Source organism: Cervus elaphus, chromosome 23, assembly GCF_910594005.1.
Source record: "Cervus elaphus chromosome 23, mCerEla1.1, whole genome shotgun sequence".
Taxonomy (NCBI): Eukaryota; Metazoa; Chordata; class Mammalia; order Artiodactyla; family Cervidae; genus Cervus; species Cervus elaphus.
Window position 1 is genome coordinate 22,767,601 of NC_057837.1, and position 14,919 is coordinate 22,782,519.

Here is a 14,919-nt window from a genome sequence, read left to right on the forward strand (position 1 = left end):
GGCCATCCTAACTTTGTTTAGGCTCAGACCTCACTCTGGGTTGCTGCTGATTCCCTGCATTGCTGCCTTTTTTCTTTTTAAACCATTTTGGGGATTTAATGCTCAGCTTCAGTCCACAGCTCCGCTCTTTCCCTTCCATGGTTGGTTTCCTCACTTTGCACAGGTTCTGACAACTCATTCTGACACTATTTCCACCCCTACCCCCAACACTTTGATGAGAACCACCCCTATTGGGGCTCTGATACTAGAGTTGGGCTGTCCTTTCCTTCACAGGATAGATGCTGCCATGCTTCACCCCACCTCAAGACTTAAGTATTCAAGGAGTATGGAAAGTATTCAAGGGAGTATAGAAGGAAGAATGAATTATTTAGATACAAATCTTTTTATCCAGTTAGGTTAATTTTAGAATATTCTGAGATATATGTCTAACTTTTCCCCCTCCCACATGGTTTAGTCAGCTTTTTCAACACTACGTTTTACACAGTGATTTGGAATACTGTTTGAATGATTATTAAATTCTTGGCTTTTCCTTACTTTTCTTGTACCCCTGATCTATCTTTGTAGTCTTATTCTAGTAGCACACTATTTTAATTTACTATGGCTTTAAATACATGTTATAGTACATGGTAGAACAAATATTACCATGCATATATTTTTTTAGATGAACATTAGGACTAACAATACTGATTTTAGGTTAGATGAACATTAGGACATTAGGTTAGATGAACATTTTAGGTTAGATGAACATAAGGACTAACAATACTAACAATAATGATTTTATTGGTGTTATAGTGAAACATTTTAGTGGAGGATTGATCTTTTTGCAATGTTGAATCTCCCCTTGCAGAAATATGGTGTCTCTCCCTGTCAAATACTTTTCCTTTTTGTAGTTTTCCTTATATGTAGTTGCTGCATACGTTTCTTGGATGTTTATGGTTGTTGGTCTATATGGTGGTGGTTTAGTTGCTAAGTCATGTCTAACTCTTTGTGACTGCATGATTTGTAGTATAGTAAACCTTAAAAACAATAATATCTGGTTCATGAATATTTAGTATGGTTAATAGGGGACATGTAATTCTGAAATGATAGGAACAATTGGAAAATGGTTTGTAGAGTTTGGAAGACAGCAGTCTTTATTTTTTTGGCCGTGCTACATGTCTCGTGGGATCTTAGTTCCCCATCCAGGGGCTCAGCTCGTGCTGTAGCAGCGAAGTGCCAAATCCTAACCTCTGGACTGCCGGGGAACTCCCTTGGAAGTTACCAGTCCTTAATGGGTGGTGGTAAAGGATAATGTAGAGATTATTTGTAAGTGTATTGGCCTCTTAAAATGGACCTGCTTTGCATGTGCTAGATCCTGAGAGTTGTGTAAAAGAGAGAGTTTATCTCCATGTGACACTCAGACAGTCACATAACTACAATGTACGAAAATAATATGATAGTTTACAAATAATGGAACAGCTAAATGAGGTATTACAGAACATAATGAAAGGAGGTATTATTTTTGTCTAAGGAACTGAGTAAGACATACAAAGATATTATAAGGGCTATGCACAATAATAGGGAATTTGACCTTGGAAGAAAGAATCAAATAATAATTTTAGAGAAAGTAACATAAACTAGAGTAATAGGTGCAAAGAGAGGATGCTAATAATAAATAGTTCAGAGAATTTACCTTAATCAGTGCAAAGAATGATAAATAATCCTGGAACATTGTGAAATTTAGAAGGGAAATAAAAGGAAGATTTCTAGACTTACCTGTGTAGTATATCCACTTGCACACGATTCACCGTGTCGACTTATGTTGCTAAATTTTCCACACGTCAATAAAATAGAGAGGCCAGTTTCTTCTGAACCATTTGTCATCAGATTCTTGTTATTTTTTGACCTCTCATATTTTCTTGTATCAGTTCCTCATTTCACTGACACATTTTGTTAAAAAATAAATGGCATGTTACCTTTAATTACCTTTCAGTAATTTTTAAGAAATGGGAAGATTGGGGCAGCATAGGGATTTGGGACCTTTTTTGGGTGAGACTTGTGTTCTTTAGAGTCAGAGAAGCTTTTTAGTTTAGAAAGCTGCAATTTCCATAGAGAGTAGTTGGCAGATGATATGTATATCTGAATTTATTCTCTTGAATAGTTTATTGAATGGCTATGAAGGAATGAGCGTTTATTAGTTTAGGAAGGATCATAATAGACCAACCAAACAAACCAAAACTACCATAAAACGTGGTGTCATTGAATTACAGGAAGATAACAGAGGTGGAGAAGGCAATGGCACCCCACTCCAGTACTCGCCTGGAAAATCCCATGGATGGAGGAGCCCATGGGGTCGCTAAGAGTCGGACACGACTGAGCGACTTCACTTTCACTTTTCACTTTCATGCATTGGAGAAGGAAGTGGCAACCCACTCCAGTGTTCTTGCCTGGAGAATCCCAGGGATGGGGGAGCCTGATGGGCTGCCGTCTGTGGGGTCGCACAGAGTCGGACACGACTGAGCGACTTCGCAGCAGCAGCAGCAACAGTAGAGGAAAACTTAGAAATCGTGACCCTGCTTCCGTTTTTCTTTTCTCCAAAGGATTAGTGGTAGGTAGCTGTTTTTTATTTTGTATTGGGGTATAGCCAGTTAACAGTGTTGTGATATTTTCAGGTGAACAAACGAAGGGACTCAGCCATACGTATGTGGATAGCTATTAAGAGAAGTGTTTGTTTTGTTTTTCTTGAAGTATGGTTGATTTACAAAGTTGTATTAGTTTCAGGTGTTCAGAAAAGTGAGTCAGTTCTATCTATATAACACATAAATATGTATATATATATACTTTTTCAGATTCTTTTATATTGTAGGTTATTGTTATTAAAGATATGAATATAGTTCCCTGTGCTGTATAATAAGGCCTTGTTGTTTACCTGTTTTATGTATAGTAGTATGTATATGTTACTCTCAGATTCCAAATTTATCCCACCATTCCCCTTGGGCAACCATAGATTTGTTTTCTATGTCTGTGAATCTGTTTCTCTCTCTCTTTTTTTTTTGTTTCTCTTTTTAAATAAGTTCATTTGTTTTTTTTTTTTTTAGATTCCACATGTAAGTGATACATTTGTTTTTTTATGGCTTATTCCACTTAGCATGATAATATCTAGGTCCATTCATGTTGTTCTAGATGGTGTTATTTCATTCTTTTTATGACTGATACTCTGTTGTGTACACACACACACACACCCACACACACACACCCACACCATGTGTTTTTTAATCTGTTTATCTGTTGATGGACATTTAGGTTGCTTCCATGTCTTGGCTGTTGTAAATAGTGCTGCTTAGAACATAGGGGATCATGTATCTTTTCATATGATAGCTCTATTTTTAGGTTTTTTTTTAACCTCCATAATGTTTTCCATAGTGGCTACCTCAGTTCATGTTTGCACCAACATTAAGTACCCTATCTCTCGTATGCAGGCTGCGTTGTGACTTGCTCTGGCTAATAAAATGCAGTGGCAGTGACACTGTGTGGCCTCTCTGGCCTGGTGATCTGTTTCCTGTGCCCGCTGGGGTGTCCTCCCTGTTCCTGTTCCTCCAACGATATGTGATGTTTAGGTTGAGGGCTGGGGTATTGGGTGATTCTGTGCCACAGAGGTTGGTTTCTTCCTTTTGCCGCACTTTTGTGATAACGACCCCCCGCCACCTCCGTCAGTGCTACATTGCTGTTGTTTATGATTTGATGTTCTGGACTTCTGATTTCTTTGTTGTTTTGGTCCAGACTCATGACGGGGCTTCTGTATACCTGGACCTCAGGGTTTTACCATTTTATTGCCTCCTCCCGTTGGCTGACTTTGCTTTACATCTCTAGAAAGACTTGTGAGGAAGCTTCCTGCCTCTCCTAAAATGCGAGAAGATCTCTGATGATGTTGTTAACAGAGCCTGGGGTCAGGAACTTTTCTTGCGCCTTGTTCATGGGTAAACACTTTTTCTTCTCTGTCTTCCTAACCATCACACTCATGCCCTGAATGCGACAGGGTTTGCTGCCAATCCCCCAGATGCTCGGGGGTTTTGAAAGGAGTGTCTGGTCAAGAGGTGGGATTTCATGTCTTTTCCCCAGTGGCACCTAATCCTGTCCTTCATGCCTGCACAACCAAGAGAGATTCTTTGTGGTGGTTTTGCCTCCTTGCTTCCAGTTTCCCCTCAGAGCTTCTTGTGAGTCTTCATGGAGTAGAGCCTGTTGAGTGGGTGTTAACTCCTATCTGTGGTTCCACTGGTTCTGTACTATTGCAGTAACCCATAATCAGCCTTTTTAGCAGTTTGTTAAAATTTTAGCTGATTTCTTGGCTGCACCTCTTCCTCCACATCTTCCGTTGCTGCATTATTATTGAATAGTCTCTGAATGTCTTGTGGTTTTCAGGTGGCTTGGGAGAGGGTGTCCCCTTCCAGGCTAATTGGTTGCCTTTGCAACTGCAAATCTTTCATAGTTTCAAGAAAAGTTGTGATTTTTAAAAAAATTTTAAATGGCTTTTTGTTAATAGATTTGGAGTGATGTTCTCTCAGCTCTCTACTTTTTAGGTAGAGTTGGAATCTGGCCTTAAATCCTTTTGATATATGAACATTGTTTCTGTTACTCAAAATGTTAGGTCAAACTATGACTTTTTCCCCTACTTAAAATGAAAACTTTTAGGCTGTGAGTTTGCCTCTGATTATAACTTTATTCACATACTTGATATTTTATTTAGATGTATTTTTGTTGTTTGGGATTATTTTCTCAATTGTTTAGTTTATAATTTTTCTTCTCAATCCAACAGCTATTTAATGAGAAAATAAAAACTTTCAAATAACTTTTTTCATACTTTATGTGTTTTGGAAGCTCTTGATCATTGCATATACATATGCTTATAATTGTTACATCCTTTTTATTATTATAGAATCTCTCAAAGACTGTTTTTTATCTGATATAATGAACCTCTCTTCACCTGCCTTGTGTATGGTTGCCTTTTGCATGGTATATCTTTTTTTCATCCTTTTACTTTTAACTTTCTTGTGTCTTCAAACCTAAAGTATGCATCCTATAAGCAGCATATAGAACTTTTTTTTAAATCTAGTCTATCAATCTCTGTCTTTATCAGTCTCTTCATATTCAGTGCTGTTAATATGGTTGGATTTACATCTTCCATTGTACTTTTAAATTATATTTTCTTGGATTATTTTCTTAGTGGTTGCTCTTGGGTTTATAATATTCATCTTAATTCATAGAATCTGCTTAACCTCCAGTAAGATATAAAAAGTTCATGGCATTTATTTTATTTCTTTCCTCCCCACTTTTATGTTATTACTATTATAGATATTTTGTCTCTATATAATAGTACAAGCCCCAAAATAGTTTAAATTATTGCTCTATATAATCTTATATATTTTAAAGAAACTAAGAGAAAGTGAAAAGTGAAAGTGAAGTTGCTCAGTCGTGTCTGATTCTTTGCGACCCTGTGGACTGTAGCCTACCAGGCTCCTCTGTCCATGGGATTCTCCAGGCAAGAATACTGGAGTGGGTTACCATTTCCTTCTCCAGGGGATCTTCCCAACCCTGGGATCGAACCTGGGTCTCCCGTATTGGAGGCAGATGCTTTTAACCCTGAGACACCAGGGAAGCCCCAAACTAAGAGAAGACTCCCACAAACTAAACTAAGAGAAGACGCACACAAATATATTTATAGAGTGTGTTTTTCTGTTTACCATTTTTGTTTCTGTTCATTTCTTCCTATGGGTTCTAGTTACCATCTGATGGTATTTCCTTACTCTAGAATAGCTTTTTCCCCATTCTCTTTCATTGTGTTGTCATTGTTACATATATTACGTTTCTATATGTTACAGTCCCAACAGTACAATTTATGGACATTGTTTTAGGTAATTGCTTTTCAAATTAACAGAGTGAGAAAGAAATATCTGTGTTTTTCTTAAAAGGTAAGACTCACTTTATGGATGGCTCTGAAAGCTCCGCAGTGTCACTGCAGTCTCCATTCCTTCACAGTCCATATTCATTCCTGCAGGTGCTTGCCTTCTACATTGTAATGGTCCACAGCTGCCTCTGTGAATGACCTTGTGCCATTTTGAAACATCAGTGATGTAAAAATGTGTTGAGTCCTTAATGAGCTTCAGTCCCCAGAGTTTTCTTTTGCTGTTTTTCGTTAAGTTCCTATGTATAGAGTGATAAACTGTGCCCTGGAACAGAGAAACTTGATTGAGAAAAGGAGATTTTGACCCGGTGGAAAATCTGGATATGTTCATTATCCACAAACAATGGATTTCATTGGTTAAAAAAAAAAAAGTACTGTCTTTATCATTTCCTACAGAACTGTCTTTGTCAGAGTTCTTTCTGTGTGTTTTTAAATTGGTCTATATGTGTGTTTTTAAAAATTTCAGCTTTATTGAGGTGTAAGTGATCGGAGTTCTTTGTTTTTATATGTGCATTGCAGTGGTTGTCTAGTGTCACTTGATTTTAGCTTAAGGAATTTCTTTTTGTAATTCTTGTTAGTCAGATTTGGAGAAACAAAGTATCTGTTTTTTGGGGTCTGAGAATATTATTGTTATTTTATCTTTATTTCTGCAATATAGCTTTTTCTGAATGTAGGATTCTTGTTCTTTGAGCATTTTAAATGTTATTCTACTGCTTTCTGTCTCCCATTTTATTTCTAATAAGACCTCAGGTTTCCTTGTGTATGATGAGTCAAAAGTTTCTTATTTTTGCCTTTCATTAATTAGAATATGGATCTGTTTGTGTTTATCCTATATGGAGTTTGCAGAGCTTTTTGGATGTGTTGGTTATTGTTTTTCATCAAATTTGGGAAGTTTTCAGCTATTATTTCTTCAGATACAGTGTATGTCCCTTTCTCTTCTCTCATAATTTTCTCCTTAACCATTTGTTAATGCAGTTAATGGTGTAGCATATTTCTCTGAAACTGTTTTTTAGGTGGTATTATTGAAAACATCTGTTTTTTTAGATTGTATAATCTGTTGATCTGTTTTTAAAGTTATTGATTCTTCCCCTACTGCCAACTCAAATCTACTGTTCAGTGCTTTTAGTGAGTTTTAAACTCGAGAATTCTATTGGTGGTTGGTCTTTGTCGCCTAGGTCCAACATTTTGACTCCCCTTAAAGGCAGGTACCAGTGCCTGCTTTTTTTCCCCTGTGACTGAGTCATATTTTTTCTTTTCGTGTCTTATAATTTTTTGTTAAAAATTAAGCATGTTATGTAATGTAGCCACTCTAGAGAATGATTCTTTCTCCCTGTGGAGACAGAACCTCTGCACTAGTGCTTTCTCTGGAGCTGGGGGTGGAGACAGCACCCTGCGTCTGCTGGACAGACACTTGTCCTCTGACAGGTCCTGGCAGGAGGGGAGGGTATACATAGCCCAGCTTGTCCCTCCTAGCATGTAGCTTCCATTCTGCGAGCAAGCTGATAGAACACTGGGGATCTTGGCCTGTTGTTAGGGTTGGGAGTCTGTGAGTAGGAGCTATCAGGATGAATAGTGGTACGAGAGTCACTGGAGACCTGACCCTCCCTGGATAAAACTCTAGTCTTGGGGAGAGGGGGAGCCCTCACCTTCTTGACAGCACTACCCAGAAAGGAACTGCCATCACATGGAGCTGTGGGGGTGAGGGTGGTAATGGGGACACATCGTGGCTCAAGTGCCACAGATGCTCACTGTTATTTAGTAGATTGTCTTGGATAAAATAGTCTCTTTGCTGCATGCCATTAGGACAGTTTTCAGAGACTTTAAGTTGACATACAGTATTATATATGTACAGATATGCAGTATAGTGGCATAATTTTTAGAGGTTATATTCCATTATAGTTATTATAAAATATTAGTTATCATCCCTGTGTTGTATTGTATATCCTTGTAGCTTATTCTAGATGGCACAATGGTAAAGCATCTGCCTGCCAGTACAGGAGACGTGAGAGATGTAGATTAGATACCTGGGTCGGGAAGATGCCTTGGAGTAGGAAATGGCAACCCACTCTATTATTCTTGCCTGGAAAATTCCATGGAAAGAGGAGCCTGGTGGGCTACAATCCATGTGGTTGTAAAGAGTCGGACATGACTGAGCACACACACAGTCGGGAGCAGCTTATTCTATACAGAGACTTCAAGTGGTTCTTCTTCACCTATGAAGTATTTAATTCACTGAGGAGAGGATTCCTGGACCTCTTAACTCTGCTATTCCATATATCTGGAAGGCCTAACTCCTTAAAAGTGAAATCTGTTATAATGTTTAGTTTTATTGAATGGTCAAATGATGGTGTCTTTGCACTGTCAATTGTTTTGGAAGTTACTGAGATATTCTTTGAGGTCTGTTTGCATATTGCCCCTGAATATTTTAAAATATTACTGTTTCAACCTGCTTTGTACTTTTCTTTTAAAAATTTAATTTATCATTTATAGGCTAAAATATGTATGTTAAATTATTCCATTATAATTGTTTGATACTGCCTTCTGGTAATGTGAACAGTTAGAGATGCTCTTATGATTGTTACTGTGTCTAGGTTAGTTTTGTTGTAATTTGGGTTTTTCTTTTTTAGACATACAAAGTAATTGTTGTAATTCAGTTCAGTCTCTATCTTTCAGCAGAGAAGTTGAAATTCATTTACCTACTTGTCTAAATATTAGGCTTTTGGAAACTGTGTTCTTGTAAATATTATTGAATGGTGTAATTTGGCACCACAGTGCATTGTGGGAGAAACTTCTCCAAGTTAAAAAATAGATGTGATCCTATTGATGTTGGCTATGTTATACCTTATTCAGATTGGTTTATTTTTAGAATTGCATCATCTGATTATATGTAGTTAGGCATTAATTTTTTGTATACTTACAGTCAGTTGATAATTTTATTTATTATATACTTGAAGATTGCCATTTTTGTAATTTAGCCTTTCATTATCAGCTATTTTCACCTGAGAAAAAGGGCCAGGGAGATGTCAAAGCTGCTGGGAGTGTTCATTGGCCAGTAGCTCTTGGGGGCACCTCTGATCTTTTAAAAGCGTTTCCTCCCAGACCTAGTGTGTCAGGTTAGCAGGGCTGATTGATAGCTCATGTGGAAGGGATTTTTGTGAACAGTTGGAATGACCTAAACTTTGCTCATTCATTAAGGACTGTCCTTCACCCATTGAGTCCCAGCTCCCTTTATCCAACTCCTTTCTGTATGCTCACTTCCAGCAGAAAAGAAAGACAAACCTCATTTTACATTTTTGTTACAGGAATCAGTTAAATAGTGGACAGGAGATTTTAATACCGAGGTGGCGTAAGCTATATTCTTCACCCTGGCCTCAGTGCCTGTAAGGATTCCTCCTGTCTTGTGGGATTTTTGAGTCTAGGAAACTGTGGCTTGTGAAATCCTACGAGGACTATTTATATCTGTATTGATGTTTTCATATTTGTATTGCTTGTAAAATAGATATAAATAGAAAAAAATAGATTTATATTTTGGAGTAGATTAGTTAGTAAACCTGATTTTGAGCTGTGAAGATAACTATAAAATCCATATCTGTATAAAGCACTTGTAAGGTTTTTATTTATTTATTTATTTTTTTCCTTTACCCTAAGACTTGCTACATTTGTGATGAACAAGGAAGAGAAAGCAAAGCAGCCACTGGTGCTTGCATGACATGTAATAAACATGGATGTCGACAGGCTTTCCATGTGACATGGTAAGTATGTTTTTTTTTTTTTTTTTGGTAAGTATGTTTTTGTCATTTTACAGAACTGAAATTGGAAATACCTTGTAAGTTAAAGACGTAGGTACCCAAATATTACTTAAACTAAATTTTGTTGGTATAGTTTGTATGTTTATATTTACTTACTGTAATAAAAATAATTCTAATAATTGAGTGTATTTACCAGAGTGAATTTCCAGTAAGTAACCCTGGTTCTAGTGTCTTATTCAGTTTTATTTTGCCCAAGATATTTCTGTTGTTTACCTACCCTTTGATTTGTTATTAAGATTACAAGAGCTGATGTAGATAAACTTAGTGCAGTGCCTGAAATACTAGTAAGGATTTAGTGAATGGTAGTGTTTTTTTCACTGCCTGTATTTCAAGAGGGGAAAAAAAGCAATCACCATCATTCTCTATATAATAGTGGCTATTCCTTATAAAGTTTCTTAAATTTTTAAATGACCTTCTATTTTTATTTTGTTCATGCTTTTATTTTTATCCATGTACATATTCATTGCATAATTTTAATAGCAGTTTAAATGAAACATTGTTTTCTGATAATTTCTTTCACAAAAAAATTTTGATGAGATGATATAGATACAGTCCATAGCAGCATGGAAATGACTACATTATATCCTATCAGATATTGGTATTTAATTAACATTTCACAGATTTTCAGACACTTTGTTTCCAAACTGTTTTGTTAATGTGTGCTACTGTAAGGAACATTTTGTGCATTTAACAAACACAAATTTAACTTCCTTAGAATACTAGTTAATGATAATAAGTGTCATGTATTGAGTATTTGGGTTTCCCTGGTGGCTCAGGCGGCAAAGAATTCTGCCTGCAGTGCAGGAGACCTGGGTTTGATCCCTGGGTTGGGAAGATACTCTGGAGAAGGAAATGGCAACCCACTCTAGTATTCTGCCTGGAGAATTCCATGGACAGTGGAGCCTGGCAGGTACAGTCCATGGGGTCACAAAGAGTTGGGCATGACTGAGTGGCTAATACACATTGAGTATTTACTATGAAATGGGCAGTTCTTTGTTTTTTAAATAAAAATATTTATTTATTTGACTGCACCTGGTGTTAGTTGCAACATACAGAATCTTTAGTTGTGACCTGGAAACACTTAGTTGTGGCATGTGGGTTCTAGGTCTAGTTCTCTAATCAGGGACATAGAGCATAGACTGGTGGTTGCTAAGGAGGCGGGGAGTAGGATGGGAGAGGGCAGGATTGAGAGTTTGGGACTAGTAGTTGTAGATGCAGACTAATAAATACGGGCTGGATAAACAACAAGGTCCTACTGTTAGAGCACGGGGAACTGCATTCAGTATCCTGTGATAAACTATAGTGGAAAAGAATATGAAAAAGAGTGTGTGTGTGTATATGTATGTATAACTGAGTCACTTTGATGTAGTAATTATCTACAGCAGTAGTTAACACAACATTGTAATGCACCTGCTGCTGCTGCTGCTAAGTTGCTTCAGTTGTCCGACTCTGTGTGACCCCATAGACAGCAGCTCAACAGGCTCCCCTGTCCCTGGGATTCTCCAGGCAAGAACACTGGAGTGGGTTGCCATTTCTTTCTCCAGTGCATGAAAGTGAAGTCGCTCAGTCATGTCCGACTCTTAAGCGACCCCATGGACTGTAGCCTACCAGGCTCCTCTTGTCTGTCCATGGGATTCTCCAGGCAAGAATACTGCAGTGGGTTGCCATTGCCTACTCCAGTAATTCAACTATACCTCAGTAAAAAATAAATTTTAAAAATTTCCTTAATATTGTACTTAATTTTCCAAAGATGAAGACCTTATTTGGCTGTGAGATACATACTAGTACTATAATTTTGGAATGTTGAAAGTGGAAGGTCAAATTGACAAAATGGTTATAAACATTAACACTTCATTAAAAAAAATATTATCATAACTTTAGGTTTTAATTTCATTTCTTCCCTTGTTTTTGACTAGAAAAACACAGCTTCTGTTTTTCTTACCTATTCTACTATGTTATGACTTGAAGCATTTTACTTCTAACAATATAATCGGCGTTCATGGGTGAATACCATCACATGTCATGTAAGCCCTTTAGATACCTGGCCTTTTCTAATTGTACCTGTGATACAGATTGAAAAGTCAAATGAAGTGTTAAGTTTGGGGTGGTAAGGATATCTTTCAAGAAATTTAATGTCTATTTGGTGACTTAAAGCATGCAAAAATCTCTATCCTTATTAGAGATGGATAAAAAGTTTTATTTTAAACCATGTATATAGCCTTAAAAATATAGCAATCAAAAGATGGGGTGGAATGTTCTTAGTCTCAACTAGAATAAAGCCTTTTATTTTCCCCTTTTCTTTTACGAGATACCTGTGTGCTTGGAATTGAATTTTAAGTGTTACGTTTATATATCCACATCCACATATACATAAATACACACACATGAGGTGTTTTATGCACACACACATGTGTATACTGTGGTTTAAACCTTGTTGATGTCCTCGGCTTTTCTTTTCAGTGCTCAGTTTGCCGGACTGCTTTGTGAAGAGGAAGGTAACGGTGCAGATAATGTCCAATATTGTGGCTACTGTAAATACCATTTTAGTAAGCTGGTAAGAATCTGTCTTGAATTTAATTTACAATTATAATAATTAGCTTTGAATTGAGTCTTAAGGCATCCCTTTTTTGGGGGTTGCTTTTGCTCAGATTGAGTTTTCTTAGTGTGTTTGTTGGGAATTAAAAGCTGTGTAGTTTTAGAAGATTTTGCTTTGGTTGAGTTCATTTACAAAGGTGACTGTTCTAAAATACACTAGTTTAGAATATATATTAATAGTTAATAGTAACTGTTGGTATACATTTAGTAGAAAATAAAAATGTGTAAAGAGCTCTTTATAATTTACCACTGTTTTCAGTTAACTTAATTTTTGACATTTGATTATGTAATTTGTGATTCCCTGTCACTTTGTTTCACATCTTTTTGCTTTATTACTATTACTGGTTTTATTACTTGTTTTCATTTTTATTTGCTTGGAGGATAGTAACACTGAAACAAGGTTCTTTTGTAGCTTCATCATTAAAGGTCTTGAGAAAGAAATATTTAAAGACAACTTTGGGAATATTTTAGATTTGATTAGTCTTTACTGTTCCATAGTAGCATGGATAAGTTAGTACTATTTGATTAATCATTGTATATTTTGTGTCTGTGTTCCTTTGAAGGATCAGTATTTCTTTAATTCCCCATTGTGTGTTTCTCAGTCTTTAGTTGATACCATATTTGTATAGTGAAAGTTGAAGGCTTCTTTGTTTTTCTTTAATGTCTTCTTGTTATTTTTTATTGTTCCTTTTCTTCTGTTGAATAGGGCTGTTTTTTTTTTTTAGAAAAGGAACTCTTTTTTCATGAAATGAGCAGCTTATGACTCCAGTATTCTGGCTTTTGCATATAAAGTATTGAGAGTGTATATATATTATTTGATATTGAAGATACCAAATAACATATACTTACTGATTTATTTTTTTAATGACTGCCAAAGAATATCAGAGTCTTCTAGGAGAAATTTTGAGATAGTAAAATTGAAAATTTACTTTAGGATACTAAAAGCATATTGGAATCTTCATTTTCTAAATCAGAGATGATATAGATAAAATATAGAAATAATGAAAATGGGATTTGGAATTTGTGCAAATAGAATTTTTTCATTGTTAGTTATTAATGTGCTGTTATCCTCTTTGGTGACTGGGGAAAAGTCTGTTTAATAATTTAATTAGATTGTATGAGCTCTGTGTTTGCAAGGAATTTGATCATCTTTTATAGTCATTTTTATCTAGTTTAAACTAATTAGTTATGGTACCACCAAGTTTTAACACCTGAACTAACTCTCACTGTCATACTTTATTATGAATCTGTGTAAGTCTTTTAAACAGAAATGTGTGTTACTTTTAGTATTGCTTTGAAAAATGTATGAGTCTAATGGTGACATTTCCTTTTTTTTTTTTTCTCTATATGAACTGCAGAGACAAATTTTTAGAAAATAGTATGCCCTAATACTGAAAGTGTGAGATTAAAAGGCTTCTTACTTTTCCTACTGGCATAAAGTAACTCTTAAAAATTTTTCTTCTGGTCTTGGCATCCTTCTTCAATATGGTATTCTCTACTTTTTGTTGAAATGTCTTTTATATTTTAAAGCAGACATTGAAAACTATAGTTGATCTCGGTAATGAGGTGGTTTTGTAATAAAGTGACAAATAAGCCACTGCTTATTTGAAAATATTGTCTGTTTTCACACATTTTAATAAATGTACAAAAATATGGCATTAATGTTAGATTTAGGCTATTCTTTTATAATGAAATAGATAATATATGGATGGTGTCTGAATTGGATTATGTAGTTTGAAATAGCCTTTTTTTTCCTTCAGTAGACATTTTAAAATATTTCACACTTGAATTGGTTTTAACCTAACAAGATTTAAAACTTTATATACATATACCTATATGTATATATATTTTCTCTTTTAGAAAAAGAGCAAACGGGGAACTAATAGGTCATATGATCAAAGTTTAAGTGATTCTTCCTCTCACTCTCAGGATAAACATCATGAGAAAGAGAAAAAAGTAAGTGGATTTGTTGTTGCTAAATAAGTAGCACATCTACTTAATAGATTTTTTTCTTTTTTAGATAAGTTCTTGATAGCTGAATGAAACATTGAAGTACTGAAAATTTTTAACTGCGTATTAAGTCAAAAAGTAGGTTTAAAATAGTATTCCATATTTGTGAATATGGTCATGCCCATTTCAACTGAAAATTTGAAATATTAAAAACTTGATTGAAGGCATGAAAGCAATTTCTTACATGTGTTACTCTGGTTATCTATTGAAATCTTTGATTCACTTTAGTAATAATGGTTTATTGCTAGATATTATTAACTCATTTCACATGTAAGAAAGAATCTCATCAGGTTTTCCCTTGTAATATAGAAGATTCTGAAATTCTATATATTCTTGACTCTCCTCCCCGCCCCCCACCCCACTGCCCCGTGGTGCTAATGGTTTATTATTTTTTTAATCATCAAATGTCATACCATTTATTTGATAATATTTTGTCACTTATTTAAAAGACTAAAAGCTTGCCAAATACTAATCTGTCGTCTTCTGACTTACCTGTTTTCTGCTTACATTTTACTTATTGTAAAGGATATGAGTAATTTTTTAGTAAACTAATAAGTATTATAGAAT

General features: G+C 35.6%; 1 protein-coding gene across 7 annotated transcripts in view; it reads left to right on the top strand.

The window, feature by feature from the left end:
• Window positions 1–14,919, top strand: part of MLLT10 (MLLT10 histone lysine methyltransferase DOT1L cofactor) — a 217,849-nt gene that overhangs the window by 73,699 nt on the left and 129,231 nt on the right. For all 7 annotated transcript variants that reach the window (XR_006337182.1, XR_006337183.1, XM_043884647.1 and 4 more), the window contains exons 6-8: window positions 9,587–9,690; window positions 12,208–12,301; window positions 14,203–14,298. Coding sequence is in view for 5 of the 7 variants with exons in the window: in XM_043884647.1 (XP_043740582.1) it covers window positions 9,587–9,690; window positions 12,208–12,301; window positions 14,203–14,298 (294 nt within the window). In the remaining 2 variants the exon portion in view is untranslated. The remainder of the gene's footprint in view (window positions 1–9,586; window positions 9,691–12,207; window positions 12,302–14,202; window positions 14,299–14,919) is intronic.